The 20632-nt window shown below is 39.7% G+C and overlaps 2 protein-coding genes and 1 long non-coding RNA gene across 27 annotated transcripts in view; 2 read left to right on the forward strand and 1 right to left on the reverse strand.

Moving 5' to 3' along the window:
• Positions 1-25: 25 nt before the first annotated feature.
• On the reverse strand, positions 26-17992 carry LOC144048411 (uncharacterized). Of its 2 annotated transcripts, none has more exons than XR_013293340.1 (5): positions 17490-17992; positions 17330-17416; positions 11960-12053; positions 2185-2396; positions 26-171 (listed from the first exon to the last, which is right to left on the reverse strand). It is a non-coding gene; the product is annotated as an uncharacterized LOC144048411 (long non-coding RNA). The 2 variants fall into 2 exon arrangements; XR_013293341.1 differs by having other exon boundaries at positions 26-175.
• LOC144048409 (uncharacterized) lies at positions 5590-14435 on the forward strand. The gene is made up of 8 exons (XM_077560341.1): positions 5590-5713; positions 6218-6348; positions 7637-7820; positions 10040-10183; positions 10404-10537; positions 11874-12085; positions 12188-12294; positions 13434-14435. The coding sequence occupies exons 1-8, from the start codon at positions 5691-5693 to the stop codon at positions 13489-13491; spliced, it is 993 nt and encodes a 330-aa protein (XP_077416467.1). The 5' UTR covers positions 5590-5690; the 3' UTR covers positions 13492-14435.
• LOC144048404 (potassium channel subfamily T member 1-like) overlaps positions 15237-20632 on the forward strand; it is a 67988-nt gene continuing 62592 nt past the window's right edge. For 12 of the 24 annotated variants that reach the window (XM_077560311.1, XM_077560320.1, XM_077560326.1 and 9 more), the window contains exons 1-2: positions 15237-15390; positions 20010-20058. In XM_077560311.1, the coding sequence (XP_077416437.1) occupies positions 15324-15390; positions 20010-20058 (116 nt within the window). In that variant the 5' untranslated portion in view covers positions 15237-15323. Of the gene's footprint in view, positions 15391-17629; positions 18255-20009; positions 20059-20632 lie in introns of those variants that run through there. The other 12 variants (XM_077560321.1, XM_077560332.1, XM_077560324.1 and 9 more) reach the window with 2 other exon arrangements.

Genomic DNA, 20632 nt, shown 5'->3' on the forward strand with positions numbered 1-20632 from the left:
TGTTGTGCTTTGGGTTCTTCCTGGATCATCTGTCCAAATCATCATGGAGTGAAGTCAGAGGGTTGGCAATATTACGCTGTCTGGGTTTCTTTTTCTTTAGCTTGACCTCAATATTAGTTTACCCCCAATTGGGTCACTTTTCTTTTGCTGCGCCGTCGGGTCATGTCTCAGCTACCTCAAAAACACAAGAAGAGTTGTTTGTAGTTTGTATTACATTCCATTTTTTAACACTGAATAACCAGATACCGTGGTATACTGCACACACCATTTTTGGCATTACCCTCTGGATTAGTTATGACTGAGCCATATGAATTCTGCCTAGCAACACGTTTTAATGACATGACCAAGAAAATAATCCAGTGATGATGTTTTCAAAAGAATCCCAAAGAATGTATTATGTTGTAAGATTTTAGACTTTTTAAATGTCATATCTCCTCATGTGTGGTTTCTTCTCACATAGGTTTGATATTGTACCCATCAGCACTTTCCTTACCTTTCAAATGTGCAGCGCATGGTCCGTGGGTGTCATAAAAGGTTGTTGAAGGCCATCCACATTTATGTCTTCGATTTGCACACAGGATCTCACTCTGAAGCAACACCGTCATATAGACGGATGTGCTACTTGTCACATTTAGCGGAAGAACATTTATTGTTGCCTGGGTCTTATTTTTCTAGAACTGTATTCCTTTCTGTTGCTATCAGCACTGTTTTCTACATTAAAGTCCTTCAATTATTCAACAGTGTCAATGATTAGGTCTGGCCTCTCCAGTATGCCACTATTTAATTGTTGAAGCTCGTTGCTTGCAAAACTCATCTAATGGTGCCTTGAGATATAGATTCATTTTGTTTAAGCAAAACACTGGTATCTCAAATCATCTTACCCCATTGAAATGAATGGAAATGCCATTGCGTAATGCATTCCAGTCCCTCCCAAAAGAATTAACATAAAAACGTATGGTTTTAAATAGTGTAATTCACTGTTTTAAGTTTAGTTTTGTCAGTGATCTTCAACTATGCCAAATCTGACTCATCAGCGCATATGTGCATTCAGGAAATGGTCCTGCTGATTTGCTCAAGGTAAGTTGCATTAAGCTGCCCTTTTTATTTTCTTATAGCCACATTTATACTTTTCATTTCAATGCTGTATTGTGATCTGTCACTAGCATTATCAATAGCAGGAGAACCTGCTGAGATTTTTTGTTTTTTGTTTTTTTTAGCAATGCAAGTGAAAAATGGTACAGGCTGGGCGCTACGCTAGGCGCTAGAAGCTATAGCTAGCCGCGCACCGACGCCATCGCCGGTGTTCGTTGCCACTGTTTACATGTTTCAAGATACTTTGGTCAAGTAATTTTTCACTTCCTCATATGTCCTCCTTTCCAGATGTATGCTAAAGCAATGTGGGAGGAGGAGGGCAAAGAAGTGCAGTTTACGGTGCCATTATCTGGACCGAATCATCCGATGGACACGTAGCAAAGCACACGTATGGCTTTAAAACAATAAAGCTATTGTAACAAACTGGATTAGTACGATATTTTTTTATTAAGCATTTTCATGCATGACTTCACACCATGATTTTAATCATTTTAGATGATGAATATAGACCTGCAATTTAGTCTATGTAAAGCACCAAAAGGACATCCACATGACTTGTTTTGAACCCGATTTCATTAATATTATACATATATATATATATATATATATATATATATATATATATATATATATATATATATATATTTTTTTTTTTTTATATCTTTCACTTAATCTACGTTGAAATGACGTTGACGAAATTACGTAATCTGATATTGCAATCTGCACCCAAATGTGACGTCTTTCCTATGTATGCCCATTACGTAGAAATGACGTTGTTTCTACGTCGGCTTCCTCAGTGGGTCATATCTCTTTTTTTTCTTTCTTTTTTTCCTGGAGAGTGGGTCATATCTAATGGCACCTCTGTACTGTACTTTAATTGAATTAATAAGCCTCAAGATTTTCTTTTAAATAACGTTTCCTGTAAGGGTTCTTCTGTAAATCAAAGTTGTCTTCCATGTTCTCACAGTCCAAAACAGGCCGGCCCAAATCCCCCCAGCAACCCAAAATACTAAAGCAGCATTTGCGGTCGGCCGCCACCTGACACATTCAATGGAATGACTTCATGACAAGTTAGGGTTGAAGATCACTTACGTTGGCGCCTTGCTTTTATTGTTATGAAATCTGTTTGGCGAGCAGGCCCGGGGGACAGCTGCAGGAAGTTTAGCGTTTCACCGGCAGGCTGGCCCGGCTACTGTAGCGGCTCTCTGGTATGCCAGATATCCCAAAACTCTGATAAGTCATCTGCCAGACGATTGTACAGCGTACTACATCGCTGCTTCCTGGAATGATGAGGGCTGACTTTCCTGCGATAGACAAAAGGAACAGGATTTTACGCACATTTTCTTGCCACTGCTTAAGGACTTTCCTTTCAGCGCAACTCGTACATTAACACACATATAAAAAGATCCAGCAGTCATGACTTAATGGCAGATCTTTGGCAAGCGCTCCAAGGCTGACCTTTTAATGTTAATGGATGGCTGCCATTTAAGTCACACTTAGACATAAAAATTGTCATCAAAGGTTGCTATCAGTAATGCAAAGACCATTAACATTTACTGGAAATCATTTTTTCATTGTAGTAGAGCCTTGGATCTTGAACACAATCTGTTGTAGGAGCTAGTTCGACCTTATATGAATTTTTCAAATATGTTTTACCACGTGGAATATAATGTGTTTCCTCCTCTTGTCTTAACCCCATGTTGAGTCGGCTAATTTTTTTGATGCTAGTAAAACCATGTTAATGCTGATGAAACTGGTAATTGAGGTCACGTATGAATTTTACAGGTATATATGTATATTTTTCACTAAAATAGTCATAATTGCGCAACTTGCGGAGCGTTTCGGTCAGTTTATGGTTGTCGGCTTGATCATGAGATGACGTCATCTGCCGTGACGACGTCGTGAGGCCGTTGCAGGGATAAAAATGGAGCATCCACCTGTTCATGTAAAATATCTATCAGCTACTTCGCACCAACTCGTGCGCATGATCAGCAGCTTAGCTTGCCTTGCCCTCTATGTGTGCTCTTAATTTACACTCCTACTTTAAATAATAAAATCATGTATATCGACATAAGAAACAATCACGATTCTTGACTAAAAAGGAAGGGAAAATATATTTTACTGCTTTCATTTTTCCATATCAGTGTGGGCCAAGAACCAAATTTACCCGATGTGAAGCAGCTGCTTTTTTTTTTTGCCTCCCAGGCTTCTATAAACCCCTTGACCTCGTGAAAATTAGGCTTTTTACAACGGAATGTCTCCGGGCGGGTGCATAAAAAGCTGCCGAGTTCATAAAGTGACCAAATGACAGCTCCCGGCCAGAGTGTTTTCATGTTGATTCTGGCAGGGCAAACTTGGACGATCTCGGCGGACCTCCGGGGAAATCTCAGCCACTTCTAGCTGGATAATCAGAGGGATCCATCTTTTCCACGCCTGGTGAGTTTGGGTCAGTTATACTTGGGGATTGTTTGCTTACTTTTCACAGACGGGCTAATTCTGTAGCATATTGAGGGCCAGCCATGTATTTGAATGGGATGAGTCAGGAGATGAATCATTGTAGAACTTGAACTTCAGAGGTGGCAGATGGACAGACTTGGGAAACATAGAAACTTGGACCTCAGACTAAATTAACATCTGAGAACGCTTTCAAATGGTTAAGCGTTACAGTAGAATGAGTCAATAAAACAGCTAGGTGATGCAAGGTCATTTTGCACAATTTAGAAATACACATTATGAGCTTCTTTTTTTTTTCTTTCTTCTTAACGCCTTCAGTGTGACTCAGTTGTCAGCGCCGTCATTCATCCATTGACTTATGGTGAGATCCATCTCGAAAGCTCTTAAGAAACACTCAGCTGGGAAGTCAGAGCAGGAATTTAGTTTGATTTACAGCGTTTTACATCACAGACCTTTTAAAATGTGTCCGATTTTGTGGAGGTTAAGTTATATTTGCATGCAATGTTGTTAGTTAGCAGGACTACTACTAACTTTTGCAGTCGCGTCATGGTCTACTGAAAATCGTTAACATTTTTGGTACACTGTGAGATTTGTCATGTGATAATGCTCCAAATGTCAAAATTCAGCATTCTGCATCGGTATCTATGAATCGCATAATTTATCTGACAGGCAGGCGTTAAACATGCCATGTGTTGTCGTCGTTCTTGCACCTCGCCCTGCGAGGTGTTGCTGCGCAGATTGGTTGCCTCGATGAGGCTGGATGTGAAGGGCTTGCTTTGATGTTGATGTCTCGGAAATAATAAATGATGTTTTTAGAGAGTAGGCTTTGGCAGAAAAGTGATTGACTGCCTGACCTGAACTGAAACGTTTACAAAAAACGTTTTTGGGGGAATTTTCAATTCCTTAAAATAAAAATAAAAATCCAGTGGAACCTGTAAGTGAGGAGGATAAATTGAGCAGATGTTATAAACGGTTTGCAAAGCTGCCTCATATTTGGCTGGTATTTGATGATCAGGTTTTATTTTGTTTCTGTTGTATTTGTTGCTACATGAGTGGTAGGAAGTAAGGAACGTAAGGGATTTTTCAGTTTTTTTGTTTCTCTTAGTAAGCATTAAACATGTCATTTGAAACAATATTCTAAACAAGTTTAGAGGTACTTGTCAAATTTGCTCTGGTAAGTGCAGTTTTCCAAGTACAATATATGAAAATGTTTCTTTTCTGATAATGATCCTTTTCATTGGAACAGGTGCGTTGGTGCAGGTAAACACCTAAAACCTGCAGGACTCCACTTTTTTTACGACATTAAATAAGACACAAGATGATTGCATGGTTGTTTTACTAGTGCTATGCATTCCATTATATCATCATGTGAAAATCTTAGTTTTATAAAACAATAGAAATTATCGACTGTTCGGTTTAGGTGAACGGTATGGGATTTTTTAATAGGTTTTAGCTGAACTAATGAATTCACACTCACGCACACACATAAATACATTAAAAAAAAATAATAAAAATAAAAAATAAAATAAAAAATATATATATATATATTAAAAAAAAAGAGAGAGCAATGATGATGACATGTCAAATCGGTAAAATTACAGAATGAACAATACTGAGCTCTCCAGGAAAAAAAAAAGAGAAATTAGCGACTAAAAAGCTATGCCATCATTGTAAAAAGTTTTCTCAAATAAATCCACCTATTGTGATTCTATGATTTGTAGGTTTGTTTTCTATTCAGTTTGGTGACTGTGGCCCTAATACTCCTTTGTGTGAACTTTGTATAGTCTACATAAACAAGACCTTGGAAGGGCATATGCTCCACACCGGGTCTAAACTCATCTGAGTGCCAGAGTACCGTAACAACTGATGCAGTCTTATGTAAATGTGAGAGCATGTCAAGAATTCCGACAGCGTGACAGTTGACAAATAAAGTGTTTAAGAGGAGTCTTGGGTTTCAAGCTGCAGTGACGGCGAATGAATCGTTAAGGAGGGTGGGCAGTGTTTCCAAGGGAGGGGGATATTTCTCCTTGAAGCCACCGAGGTTGCTCAGAGTACAAAACCGTAGGAGCTGTTTGTTTTAGGACAGACTACAGACGGCCCGGGTGCGAAAAGAAACGCTGAGCAACATATTAAGAAGATAAAACATGGGAGTGTACAATGAACAAGGGTAAGGGGCTCTACTTTGTACATGTTTGTGATTGGCTGTTGTCATGTCAATAAAAGAAAAAAAAAATAGTTCTTACTTTGGAGTGTTTGCATTTATACAGGAAGCTCTTTTGCTGTTGCTGCCCAATAGAAGCGTGTGCTTTAGCGCCTAATGTTTAAAATAAAATAAAAAATAGAAATCTAAAAACAATGCTATTGTTTTTCACTGGGCTGCGACAACCCGTTGAGTGAAATGGTTGGCAAAAAATAGTTGCTTGCTTACCACAAAAAAAGTTATTTGATTTTTAATCTTCTAGAATAACCATTTTGAGCTTCTTTTAACAATTAGATAATCAAGCCAGGTCACTCAATACTTGTACTGGCACAACATTAAGTACATGTATATAATTTGAATGAGATTCAATGCTAGAGTTATATCACAAATTGTTCCTCAGATTTGTTGTTTCAACTTCCAGCCACTTTATGTCCAATCGTAGTCATTTTTATCATTATTTTCACTTTGCAGGGAATCCATTGAGGAGTCACAGCATCAGCACATGGTAATCACGGATGGTAAAGGCGGCGGCGCCAACCGCCGGATGTCGACGCAAAGCCAACTTCCCCCCAAAGATGTCGTCAGTGACGTGATGTTTATGGGTCAGTGTCTGCTCGGGTAGTTGGACGGCTTAAGTAGGATAAGATTATATCCAGAGTGAACAGCCGCAAGTTCAGCAGGTGTTAATATCGACATGATGGCGCCATCTGGTTCGTCTCCATCGAGGGAGACATTTTTGCTTCATCCTGACGAGGCGCCCTGGTGACACAGCCTGTCACACGACTCCCTCAAAGAACTTCGTAAAATCAAAGTGATAGTTTGTTTCAGGGAACACGGATGTTTTTAATCGTGCTTACCCTGCTGTTAGCATTCATTATAATCACGCTTTCCGCTTTGGTCACCATGGGTTCGAAAGTGGTTTTAAGGTCTCTCTACTTCAGTAGAAGCACTTTGGTAAAAGTAGTCAAAGTACTGATTCAACCCCAGTAAATGCTAGCTAGCTTGTTTAACAAGCTACTTATTACCAAAAACAAGCTAGCTTTCAAAACCACACACAACTACTGACAAAAAAGTGCTAAATTAGCTCATTGACAAAATAAACCTTACTTTAATATGTGCCCAGAGGATGAGTATGAAAGTGAAAACATACTATATATAGCAACCCAATCTGCGTATCATTTGTTACTTTCTAGAGATGTTCAATACCACTTTTTCCCAGACCGGATACATAAAATTGCCCCCCCAAAAAACTGACGGATACGAAAGACAAATATCCCACTATCACATTTTTCCTTAAAATTGCATGAAATTAATGGCACGTTTTTGTTATACTAATTTCTATATTCCTAATCATTAAACGGCCATAAGAGGCCGCGGTTGGTCATCCTCGTCATTCCAGAAACATGCATGTTAGATTCATTTAAGACTCTAAATTGTGTTTTTTTTTTCTCTATATGTACCCTGTAATTGACTTGTCCAGGTTGTACTCCATCTCTCGCCTCCTCAAGCCCTGCTAATCATTCGTCAACAGTTGAGCACTTTTGCTTTATTTTAATTTTATTTTACATTGGTTAACTTCTATTGATACTAGTACCTCTATGACAACATTGCCTGCAGGATAATATAACGGCAAGAGTTTGAGTCTGTAATTAATTCACTTTACATAAATTTCGATTTATTTATTTTTTAAATTACAACTAAAAAGTCAACTAAGGTCACTTAGTGCGCTGTGTTTGACTTTGCCGATTAATCCGTATGTTTACAAAACATTCTGCTGCTCATTCACACAAGCTTGTTTTGCAATATGAAATATTAATTTGCTAGGTCAGGCTAGGACGGCATAGCTTTAATGACAAATGTAATGGAACATTTGCTATTTTGTTTTCACAGTGGGCGGATGGACCAAGGACGATCCCACCTGTCTGGTGGAGCAGTTCTGTCCAGAGTATAATGAGTGGAAGACAGCAGCTCGCATGGTCAAGCAGCGGGGCAACGTGGCCGTGGGCACCCTGGATGACAAGATGTACACAGTGGGTGGCGCAGACAGCATCCGATGTTACGGTAATGTGGAGAGGTGAGCTGCTTTGGGGTGGATGACTCGGGAAGAACTCACATTTTGATGAAAACAACATTTTTGGCATATAATTGACTCCCGTCTTTATCTCTATTTTGATTTAACCCTGGAGAACCCACGGGGTCAAATATGGCCCCTATGAATTCTGCTACTCAAATAACAAAGACCTTTTTTTTTTTTTTTACAAACTTAACTCCAAAAGTCCAGAGTGCCTTCTGACCCCTGCATGGGGCCATCTAGTGGATGAATATTGCACTTACATGAGCCAGAGTGGTGGTGACAAGATGGTTGGCAACATGCTTGCTGTTTTGTTGAGCTGGAAATCAATCCAAACAAAACCATCTTCTCAGCAAACCATCAGATGGTAAAATTGTGTTTTTTTTGTTAATCTATTTGCAGAATGCCTAGGAGTATGTTTTATATATATTTTGATAAATTAGCAACTCTGAGCTAGTTCAAAAAACAAGGGTTAAAATTGAAAAAAACATATATTTTGGTGTTCAGTGAACTTATAGCAGTCATTTAATGTATAACTCATAATTTTCCAAAGAAGAAAATTCTTCTTGGGTTCTCCAGGGTTAAGCAAAGGCAGATTTAGCAAAAGACATTCCAATTTTATACAATAGAATGCAGTATATGGCATCTATCTACCTGTATGTTTCTTCCAAGTACCCCACTCTGGTGACCATCATCTTCTCTGATGAATCAATCAGTGGCTAAACTGCTCCGGACACAACCAACATGGCTGTGCCTTTGCTCATAACTGTAAATGTCCTTCCATTCCAGATATATGTTGCTAGGTGTGTTGCTGAACAGCAGAGGTCAGCATTAAGGCGAAATTTATTTGTGGCCTTGCAGACAACATGAGTCATTTGGGACATTTTCACAAGGACACACACACACACACACACGTACACTATATGCTCGTCTCTCACACTATCAGATAGCTTGAAGCGGTTGGCTACTCTACAGTTCCTACAGAGAGGCACTTCTTGACAAAATGAGCCTTAATGATGAGCCAGAGTTGGGGAAACATCCACTCTAGCCTGCCATCGTCACAGTCACCTGAGTGTAGGCTTTCCCCTCGAGTGCTGTGGTGGGATTTTTTTAAAGGTTTTGCATGTGTTCCTTTCAACCAAACGGCAATTTAATAGAAGTGTAATGAGAAAGATGCTCGAGTGGGCAACACTTTCTGCCGCCTATGCCAGCGAACCGCGGGGCCAAAAGCAGATGACTTGCTAGTCAGTCTCAAGGTGATAGAAAATGATGCATTTTGTTGGATCCCATATATGATGGCAGCTAAAACAAAATGTCCTCTTTCCTCTTACTTGGCTCAGCAACTGGTATTGAGAATATTCATTGGCCAAATCGCTCACATGGTACTATTTCTAGTGGTAAGTGAGCCAAGCATGCAAAGCTGATACTTGTATATAGCTACATACAAATGCCAGTCGGCCGCTTAATGGTCGAGCAGATATTTCCTTGTAACATTCGAGAACACATAGGTTTAGTGTTGTGTATCAGAGTGCAAACACTTATATACTGTGCTTAGGTCAGTGCCTTCCAATTATTTTTGTAGAAGAACCTCTGCAGAGTAACTAATAGTCCTTGCACACTCCCTAGCAATATGAGCACCAATGCCACCTACTGTGGTGGAAGTGCAATTACACTTTAGTTTATTATGACCAAAAAAACAAAAAAAAAAAGAAGAAAAAAACGTGATCCCCTGGGGTCACCCTCCCCCCACCCTATTTGAGAAGGACTGACTTTATTTAATTTTATCTTTGGCAACTTTCAATTTGACACCATTCCGAAATGAATGGATCATTTCACTCCAATAACACATCCCCCCCAAGATTATGATTACATATTTAGTACAGACCATTCAATTGCAAAGTATTCCATATAGTGCTGAGCACCATCATCTCGTTGTTTGCCAATCAAACAGCCAGTGAAGCGTGACTAGCATCAGACTATCCTTCATTGGACACGATTGATTCTGCGCCAAGAATTCCGCCTAGCGACAAGTGTCTGCACAATTATGAGATAAAAAAATAAAATAAAAAAAAAACGTCATTACATATTTAAATCAATCAAGTCAGATCAGATGTAAAATCATGAATACTGCTCATACTACGTACATTTTAACCAAGCTGCTTGTTTTGCCTCTATACGAACACTCTGACATTCTGACCCCCCCCCCCCCACCACCCTACCAGGTACGACCCAGACACAGACAGCTGGAGTGCGGATGTAGCACCCTTGAGCAGCCCCCGCAGTGGAGTGTGCGTGGTGGCTATGGACGGATACTTGTACGCTATTGGAGGACACGATGGTATTGCAGCCATAAATACCGTGGAGAGGTACTGCGGCATAATTTCTGGACTGAAGTACAATACATTAATAAAAACGGTGGTGGATGATACTGAAACATTGTCTTGTATGCTTTGTGGGTGCACTTGTTGTTCTGACGTTGCTCAAAAGCATCTTATGTAACACGGGGGGGAAAAAAAGCACATATTCTGATGACTAACAAAGTCGGTGTTAAATAGGTGTTGTTTTTTTTGTTGTTTGTTGCTGCAGGTACGATCCAACGTTGAACGCGTGGAGCAAGCAGACGCCCATGCTGACGAGACGCACCAGAGCTGTGGCTGCCGTGCTGGGTGATCACTTGTATGTGATTGGAGGCAATGATGGAGTCCTGGCTCTCAATTCAGGTAGGATTCAACATTTGTTATACACACTCTAAAAATGGTTGGGTCAAAAAAAAAAATGTTTTTGGTTATTTTTGACCCAAATGTTTTTAGGGTGCAGGCTCCCAACATTAGTAGTAAATCATCAAACATTAAGCTTAAAATCATTGGGATGATTTAATTGCTTGAAAAGAACAAAATGCGAGCAAGAACATTTATTTTGAGTATAAATTTGGCTATGATGTCAAACATTAAAAGGGTTTTTCCCTGACTTGGCTTATTCTTGGCTTTTCTCAATTACCCAATGCACATTTGTTGTCAGTATCTATTTATTAGTGTCTTAAAAGTAAATGCTACAGCATTAGAGAGAGCCTGCAGCAATAAATAAATACATAAATAAATACATAAAAAACACCCTATAGTTGTACTTTGTTCCTCCAGCAAAGTCGAATGCCCCTGAAGTTGGACAATTCTCTCTGAACATTTTATGTTTAACATCACAGTTTTCAGTGAGTGGCACATTTGATTCACAGTTGAGGGTTCCTGGGTTTAAATCTCAGCTCTTGCTGTCCCCTCTAAGGTTCCTTAGAGAGACAGCAAGAAGAATTGAGAACATTCAAACTCAAGTTTAATTGAAGACTCTAAAGTGGGCCAGTGTGAATGGTTGTTTGTCTATGCGTGCTGTAATCGGCTGGCGACCAATTTAGGGGGGGGCCTGGCTTTTCACCCTAAATCAGCGGGGATAGGCTCCAGCACACCCGCGACTCGAATGAGGACAAAACGCTATAGAGAATACTGTAGTAGATTTTTTTTTTTTTTTAGGCCAAAAACAACCACTAACTCCAGTCGCGGAACATGCTAAAGATGTCCTAAGGATTTTTCCCCGCCCTTCTTGTTTCCTTGTTACATACTTTTGTCAGATCAACAACAAAACCCTCAAACATGAATTCTGACTCGCATAGTGTAATTTAGTACTTTGCCTGCTTTGACCGCGCAGTGGACATGACCGCACATTCACACACGAAATCAGGCTGCCCCTTCCCGAAGATAAACAACAGTGATGTCATGCTGCCACCCATTTTGACTATTTCCGTCCATGTGAGAAGTGCATGCTCGTGAAATTCCCACAACCTTTTTTGGCCAAGTTCAAGAGCTGCATTTTTTGTTTTACATTTTTACTCCAATACAATAATTTGGGCTCATTTTAAAGATAGAGGGATATCATTGGGCATATGGGGACACTAATATATATATATATACATATATATATATATATATATATATATATATATATATATATATATATATATATATATATATCAGTAAATGAAGCCTTCTTCTTACTGTAAATGTTCCATAGTGGAAAAATACAACCCGGAAGCTGGCACCTGGTCGATATGTGCCCACATGTCGACCCCCAGAGAGAACGCGGGCTGCGCCGTGTACCTGGGACACATTTTTGTGGCCGGGGGAAGAGATGACCTGGGCTTGAGTCTGTGCTCAGTGGAGCGCCTCGACCCCGAAATCACCAGGTGGACTCCTGTTAAACGCATGAGAAGCAAGAGAGACAACGTGAGTGGGAGTCGAGGTCGGCCCTCTGAAATGTGAACAGTAACATTTTTCCTTCACGGGAAGGTGACGTCGTGAGTGGAAAATGAAATCTTTCTGTTTCAGGTGTCTCTTGTGGTGTTCAACGGTGATTTGCTGGCCGCGGGGGGCACTGATGGAGTTTCCGATTTGAAAACAATAGAAGTTTACAATAGTGAAAGCAACACATGGAGGTCAGAGGAGAATCTGTGCAGCACCCCCCCCCACCCCACCCCACCCCCAGTTTTAATTTCAGAGCTTGTAGTCAATTGCGTCTTATAATTAGCAATACTGCAAACTCATTCCATTCAGTGTGCCCTAAATAGTGTTGATCAGACGCTTTGCTTCATTTGTTTAATGGGTTTTTCATTGCTTTATGCTCTCTAAGGGTGGGGGGGAAAGTATTACAAAAAGGACCATTGAAAATGAAGAGAGCATGGATTCTCTCAGACGAATAAACAAAAACATCAAGGGTTATAAAATCGTCCCTAATGAAAAAGAACCAAAAGCTTGCGGCTGAAACAACAATTTATGTTGTGATTTAATGATTAAAGGAACGGGAATATTTTTGCAGAAGATATTAAATATATATATATATATATATATATATATATATACTGGTAAATTTATTTGGATTTATAAATATTTTTATATTTGGTTGTTGTAATTTTCTACATAAAATGTTTTAATTTGTATTCATATTGTTAGTTTTGCTGCAAGTGCAGATATACAGAGGCTGTTAAACACATTAAATTGGCCTTTGTGACAGGCAGTGCATTCATTACGTGCGGCCAGACAAGGGCGGCATTACTGGGGGGGGGGGGGGGCAGCAACGTGCCCCAAAATTAAAAATAAATAAATAAATAAAATACTATGTAAAATGTTTTTTTTAGTGTGCAATAGTGTCAGTCATTGGTGTTGGCATATAGGGAATTTTGAGGTCATATTCTGGAGAAGAGATGGGGGGTGGTGGGGGTGGGGTTGTTGTGTGGAGGTGCAGAATTACATTACTGTAACCGGGGGGGGGGGGGGGGGCAGATATGCAAGGACATCATAGATGAGCTGGTGAGTCATGACAGGTAGAAATTGTTAGAAGTGCATGTTAAATGTTGCGAAAGGTCGCCGATGAGTTTCTCAAATGCGCCCACTAGGATACTAACTAACTTCCAGCGCTACTTTCAATGACATTTAAATAAAACCGGACCGAGCAAGACTGGCGTCGAGACGGAGTAACTTTGTGATTCATGCGAGGCTCCTATATAAGCCTTGAGGCTGCATCCAGCATCCGAGTGCCTCGCTGTCTGAGCCTTTCCCTTCTCTTGTCTGTTTTTAGACACTTTGGAAGTATGAAGAGCAAGCATCCAGGAGGCAGAGTGGCTGTGCTTTACTGAGAGAGAAAACCAACAATGGAGCGTTATTACATGAGCGGGACACAACTTATAAGAGAACGGATAGGCTAATGGATGGATGCCTGTGCCACGCTCCAGGACGTGCTGTGATAAGCTTCGAGCCCTGGCAGCATAATGACTGAATAATTGAAGAGTTCGCTCAAAAATGAGTTGCATTAGTAAACCACTGGTACAAAACAACTCCACGCATTGAATTGAAGCGCATTATGGGCTAAAAGCTTACATGACTGCTATTTTTCTGTCCTCTGCTTCCATAGAAAAATTGATCTTTTATAAGTGGTCTATGCGTGCATACACAATGAGAGGAGATTGCAAAAGTGTTGTGTGGATTATGTAAAGTACAGTGGAACCTCTCAGGTATTTTGATGCTGTTTCGCCAAGTTAATAATGTAAGCAGAGTTCAGACTCAGAGTGAAGTTTACAACGAAGTAGTGCTGTTAAAGTTAAAGCTTTAAACTAGGGATAGACCGATTATCGGCCGGGCCGATTATCGGCATTTTGACGAATATCGGCATCGGCTATTTTGAAGAATCATATGGCCGATAATAGATCCATTGTCAAAAAAAAAGTGTTAACTTTAGATAACTAATTAAATTTTCAGAGATGCTGCTGACGCTTGAGAAATCTCTGTGTCTTCTGTTTTTGTTTGAAATTAAAACTAAGATAAGTAAAAATGTAATACTTCAGATATTTTGAAAATTTGGAATACTTTATTTACTGTAGAAAACAATTGTTTGTTTGTATTTAACTTTTGAAAACATGCTACTGCCTCTGGGAGACCCTGGAACTTTTCGTTAGATAGACAAAGATGTCTATTGACTAAGACTTTTTTGTAAACGCCAATATTTTACGAACCCTAAAAGTCATTCAATAAACATGTGCTTTAAAATTACCCCAAAAAATAAAAGGTGGAGTTTGTATTTTTTCAAATTTTCATGCCAATATTTTCCCTTTTAGTGCAAATGAGTATCGGCTCCAAATATCGGTTTTCGGCATCCACTAATAATGACCACTAATAATCTGTATCGGTCCTGAAAAAAACATATCGCTCTATCTCTACTTTAAAGCTTTAACTCACGAGTTAATGCTTTAAAGCTTAAAGCACCTCTATATGCTTACTAGCGGTGTGCATGTCTCCAATAAAAAAAACAAACAAAAAAAAATTCGATCTCATGTGATACGATTCGAGGACTGACTTTCATTAAGTCTCGAATCATCATTAAATTTAGATGAGTGATAGTTTATGCGTAAATGTGAGTGAGATATGAAAGAGGTTTTAATGCATAATTTATTTAGTGATTAATCTGTTTTTGAACGTGTATGGTGTTGCATTCCTATTCTCATTATTTCCTATGAGGGGGGGGGGGGGCAAAAAACAACTAAACAAAGGTTATTGAGATGCAGTTTTGAGAAGATGTACGAGATAATCCAGTGCTATAAAAGTGAATTATTGTATAGTACTGTAAATAATACAGCGTTCCTGACTATCATCTGTGCTTCTTTTGCTCATTACTACACTGTTCACAGTTTTCCTTGTGCAAACATAAAACCCAAAGCTCACACAGATCAAGTTTCGGGCAAATCTGGAGGAAATCAAGCTCCAGAGTGAGAGGGATGCGCCGGCATCACGGCACACCATAAGTGGCTGTGTGGGCTTTAAAAACGATGACGCTCTGAGCGCTCTTTCCCCTCGAGGATAATGGGCTGAAACGCGGTGAGGCTGGCTGAGCACAAGGAATACGCGCAACGGAGCCGCAAACAGCTTTCCTGGAGACGACGGCCATCAAGCCCCGCTCCCCATCAGCGTGTGCAGAATGAATGTGTTCTTCAACTTGAGGGGGTCCATTGTGAGACAGATGATAGAGGACAGAGCAGCTCCAGGTAGGTAGTAAATGGGGAATTTACTCTCTAGGTATTGTGTCTTAAGAAGTTCTTTAGATGGAGTGTGTACGTTCACCCATCCATCCTCTTTAGATTCTTGGGTAACTGAAGCTTATCATGCCTGATAAATAATTCATCTTCCCACCTGTAGACAATTTAGTCTACCTAGCAATAATGTTTTGTTGATGTTAAGTAGAGAGAGACATGCAAACTCCACATAGGAAAGGCAAGATTCGAATCCGAACCTTCAAAACTCAGAGACAGGCAGAAGAGCTAACCACTCACACAATGTGCATGTTTGCGATGGCATTTTTTTTTTGTTTGCTTTTTTTATATGGTGGAAAGAAAGATAGGATAACGGTGAGCTATACTTGTGCTATTGAGGATGTTTCACCATAAGGTGTCTTTGTGATGTAGTATTCCCAGTTCTTTTGTTTTCATAAGGTTTTGCAAAGAGTCAAAGATCAGGCTGAAACTAAGTTTAATTTTGTAATAATCAAATAGCTGCATCATATACAAGATATTTACGTATAGAAATTACACTGGCCACCATCCAACAAGCGTCTCGTCAGATGATCTACTATCCATTTTTATCCGTCTGTCTCTGCCCACAAATTGTAGGGATTTTCTATTGCTATCTCGAGAGGAGATGCGTGAATGTCTTTGCTCAACAAAAACGCAACCTTTCGACAATATGAAGTATGGCCATAATTTCCCCAAAATATTTTTATAGCAGTAGTTGAATTTTACATGCAAACAGCAACATATGTAAGCTTGATGACAGGGTGGACATTTTAGCTCACGTTAGCATGTTCTCAATTGCTTTAGGCTAAATGAATAACTACATTTAATGAGCACATGGTGGTCATTTATAGAAAATGTATGTGTTTATTTTATTTATAGAATAGGTAGGAGGGCCATCATTTCCCAAAAAGATTTTTATAGCAGTTAGTAGATTAAATTTTCCATGCAAACAGCAACATATGTAAGCTTGATGAGCACATGGTGGTCCTTCACTGAGCAACATGATTCAGTTAGCAAGCATGTACAGCACTTTGTATACAGCAATGCTTGTTTTAAAGTGCTTTATAAATAAAGTTGAGTTGAGTTGAGAGCTGACTGTACTGTTTAACAAATGACATAGTGGACATGTTAAGCTTGGCAACATCAAGCTACACAGATCATATGATGACAATTACAAAATGACAATTCTGCACTATGCACTGTTCAAGCTTTCTCTGAAAAAAAGACCAAATTCAGGTTGTGATCATCAACATCAGTGGTCTTCTTAAAGAGGCATTTATCCCATAATGACAGGGTGGACGGCAAAATGTCCCTGAAGGATGCAAAAAAAAAAAAATGTCCAAAATGATCATAGAAATGGAATATCCATGATCAAATGACTTGTTTTGTAAAATATGTACCTTGCTGTAGTACAGAACTGTGGAATTACCAATGTGGACTAAACATCTTTGACTGACGAGAACGTACTCGCAAATATGTTCAAACATACTCGCCAGTATGTTCGAAATTCGAATGTTGCTACTTGTAAGCTAAATGCTACAAACATACGAGCATATTTTTCCATAATGCCATATTTTTTTTCTTTTTAGCATTTGGCACAAATACCAACATTTTAGAAAATTAAGTAACTTTTATGATTTATTATGTCTGCAGTGCATGCTTTAGGTTAGGTATTTTTTAACACTGTGTGGCATTATGAGAAAATATGCTATGTTTGTAGCATTTAGCCTACAAGTACGTTTGAACGTATTTGCGTTCAAACATACTCACCAGTCATAAATGTTTAGTGAGCATTGGCAGTTCCACGCTTCCATACTGTCGACAATAAATCCATATACAAACAAAAAATAAATAGTAAGTATCATTTAACTGCGGAGGGAGCATATTTGTGGGTGGGAAAAAATATAAAATGTACCAAATTGTGACGGGACGTTCTGGCCCGGCTCCAGCTAAGTTTCCTCCCCCCCAGATAATAAGCACATCTCATCTCATAAGTGGAAGCCTGGAAGGGAAAATGACTCTCATTGATTCAGGCTTGCACAATAGCGACACAGTGAGTGAGTGGGTGTACTTACTGACCGAAAGTGCCTCTTTTGTGACAACTTTCCAGCCACAAAAAACAGCTCCCTGCTCGGTCGGTAGATGGCGCGGCGCCCGTAGGTGCATCCAGGTTGAGACATAAGCGCCTTCCTCCCCTCCACCCTCCTCCTCTTCCTCATCTGGTGTCCTCCAGAGGAAAAGATGCTGATGCTGACAACAGCATATTCTCGCCAGCCCGGGCTTTGCGTTTGTGTTTAGCTAGTCGACAACAAGAAGCGTCGCTTGACGCGGTAGCTTGCTAAGAGACTTAACGGAAAGGAATTCGAGTGAAATAAGGAGGTGGCACAAGGGGACGTAGTTCGTCAAGTAGCTAACAAAGTTGTTGCTAAGGGACACGGCAGTCACTCCGCATTGGCGCGAAGCTGTGTTGGGCTGGCGGATTGATATTCAAATTAGCCGTCAGGTGTGTTGTAAATCTTTTTCGGAATAGCGCGTTAACCAATCAGAGCTGAAGAAGACGGGACTACTTTTTGGGGCTGCCACCTTGGAAGCCACATCGAACGAATGACTGCTATGAGCAGGCGGCTAGCTTGAACGAGACTTGCTGCATTCATGTTACGCAAACTCTGTCGGACGTTGTGGATCTCCCGAGTGTCTGTGTTCTCGGCGACGTTTTTGGGGAAAATATGACACGGCTTTGTCACGGACACGGTGGCGGGGCAGACCCGCTGTCACGGAAGCAACGTCGGAGAGCAAGTTTACGCTGATGGGACCGCGATTAGGAACGGGGACGCAGGCAGGTAAATGGAGCAAAACAAGGCCCCCTTCTTAATCTTACTTTGTAAACTAATGCATTTGTCATTGTGTTTGTCGGAGTAATATAAAGTTTCTGAGGAGAATATTTTGTGTTTAATTTGCTATATTTAACACTGTGTTAACTTATGGTAGAACTATGAGAGGAATAAATCGTGATAATTGTGCTGAGTCAGAGTTTTCCAAAGTGGGCTCAGGGTCCTAAAGGGTCCCTCCCAGGTATTTTTTTTTTTTAGGGTCATCAGTGTATTGACAATTCTGAACTTCCGGGCATTTTTTATATTTCCGCAATGCAAATGCTTACTTTACATGCTGAAAACAAACAATTTATTATAATAGTATTGTTTTTGCCTGCAGGAAGATTGTTATAGTAGTCAAACAACTTTTCATCACATTTTGCAATCAAAATAATCCTCACAAATCAAATGACGAGGATCCAAAGTCTAATGCTTTTTAATGAGCGGAAAGCATAATTTCACCGGTAAAACCGCCATTTTGACTCGTGACGTAAGATCAGAATTGTCAAGAAACATATTACACATAACTGTGAGGAAATGACTTAGGTCTTTTGATTTCCTGTTGTACTAAAAGCATGGCTTTTGTTTGTGTTCATCATTATTATGTTGTTGTGACAATTAATGACATACCGTATTATACAATTGTTTCACAATTATTATTTTTTTTTGGTCTGGTCTGACTGCACCTGTTTTTTAAAAGTTTGGTCATGTGGCGTTTGCCATCTGAGCCGTAATGGCGGTCTAATGCTGCATTCAAGGACAAGAGGAAGGTGGGAAGTCAGACTTTTCCGACTTCAAACAAGGAAGTGTGCACGAGTTGCGAAGTCGGGTGACCCCGACTTCTCAATTTTCATAATATGATTCTTTGAAGTTTGGGTCTTGGTAAACAACATTTTAAATGTTGAACTTGAGCTGGAATAGTGGGAAAGAAGAAGTTTAGAAAATGTATGTGTTTATTTTATTTATAGAATAGGCACAATAAACCTTTATTGGACACGCAATGGGCAGTGTGGTGCAGTAGTTTGCCTTGTCTGCTTTACCGTTGTCATTCATGACCCTAATGAGGCAAGCATTTTAGAAAATGCAAGCATGGATGGACAATTTTTCAATTACTAAAATACTGTAGTATCTTTGATTATAAATGTTTTATACCTAAAAACTAGTACTTGTTTTTCCCTTGCATCTTTTTTTTCTCTTTCTCCATTTGCCTTTTAGACCCAAATCTGCGCTGTGCACTTCTTCCATATTACCGGTTGTGGCTCATCTATTATTTCTTTTGAAAACGTAAGGGTCACTGCTCAGTTCACTGGCATGCTTGCAGGTCTTATCTTATACTATCGTGCTCCCCCCTTAAGGAAGCAGGCAAGCTGCCCCATTCCATTGCCGATGTCCACCCACCCCTCTTCACCTGTCCCCGGGTGCCATTAAGCCCACTCAAAGCAGCCCACGCCGTGCTGAGGCGACCACTCAGAACACAAGGTTGGAATGTACTACCCAGCCTATTGTTCTCACTGTCGGGACTTCAGGGAGGAATCTAAACAGGGTGCCCAGACGCATTAATCAAGAGGCTGGGCATGTGAAGCCATTTGTAAAATAAGATCAACAAAGATTAGACAGACAAGACATGAATGAATGGCACTACAGCATCTGTGATTTATTCCTCAAAAGAACTCTTCTTGTCTCTCTTTCTTACACCGAATTTGTCATTCCGAAATGGCCCACAAGAGGCAGCCATGAGCCCTCCACGCCGATCATCGAGTTCCCATGGCGACAGGTAATTTCCCAGGAGTACTTCATGCCCCTTCCAGTAAACACAAATAACACACACTTAATACTGTAAAGCAATCATCATCATGCACTTTTTCTCACGAGTGGTGTCTTTATACTCCTAAAATTCTGGATTTATTTCTCATAAAATTAGAATTAAAATTAGAATTTTTATGTAGCGATAAATCAATTTAATAAGTCATAATTTTGTACTTTTTTAAAATTGTAAAAATATGATTTTTTTTCTCATATCTAACTTTTTACATAAAATTGATGGATTTGATTTTCAGAATTGTAGGACTTTAATCTCTTAAATTTATTTTTCCTTTTCAGGTGGCTAATAGACTTTACATTAGTTTTTTCCCCTCTTTTTTATCACAGATCGTTAAAATAGCATCTGTTCGTCGTAGATTAATGCCCCCTCCTTGAGTACATTTATTGCGCACATAATTTTTTTGTTGGTAGCAAAACCTTGCACATTGCCCCAGACATTACATTTTTTTTGTTACTCTAGAGTATTCTTCTACCGGCTGATGGATGTATGTGGGTCATTGATGGTTACCAGACCCAACACAGTTAAC

This window comes from Vanacampus margaritifer, chromosome 3, assembly GCF_051991255.1.
Source record: "Vanacampus margaritifer isolate UIUO_Vmar chromosome 3, RoL_Vmar_1.0, whole genome shotgun sequence".
Classification (NCBI taxonomy): domain Eukaryota; kingdom Metazoa; phylum Chordata; class Actinopteri; order Syngnathiformes; family Syngnathidae; genus Vanacampus; species Vanacampus margaritifer.

Excerpts from the sequence above, each read along its gene's own strand:
- LOC144048409 (XM_077560341.1), top strand. The coding sequence starts at position 5,691 with ATGGGAGTGTACAATGAACAAGG. Across the intron at positions 5,714-6,217 it reads GGAGTGTACAATGAACAAGG|GGAATCCATTGAGGAGTCAC; the intron begins GTAAGGGGCTCT and ends TTCACTTTGCAG. Across the intron at positions 12,086-12,187 it reads TGAGAAGCAAGAGAGACAAC|GTGTCTCTTGTGGTGTTCAA; the intron begins GTGAGTGGGAGT and ends TTTCTGTTTCAG.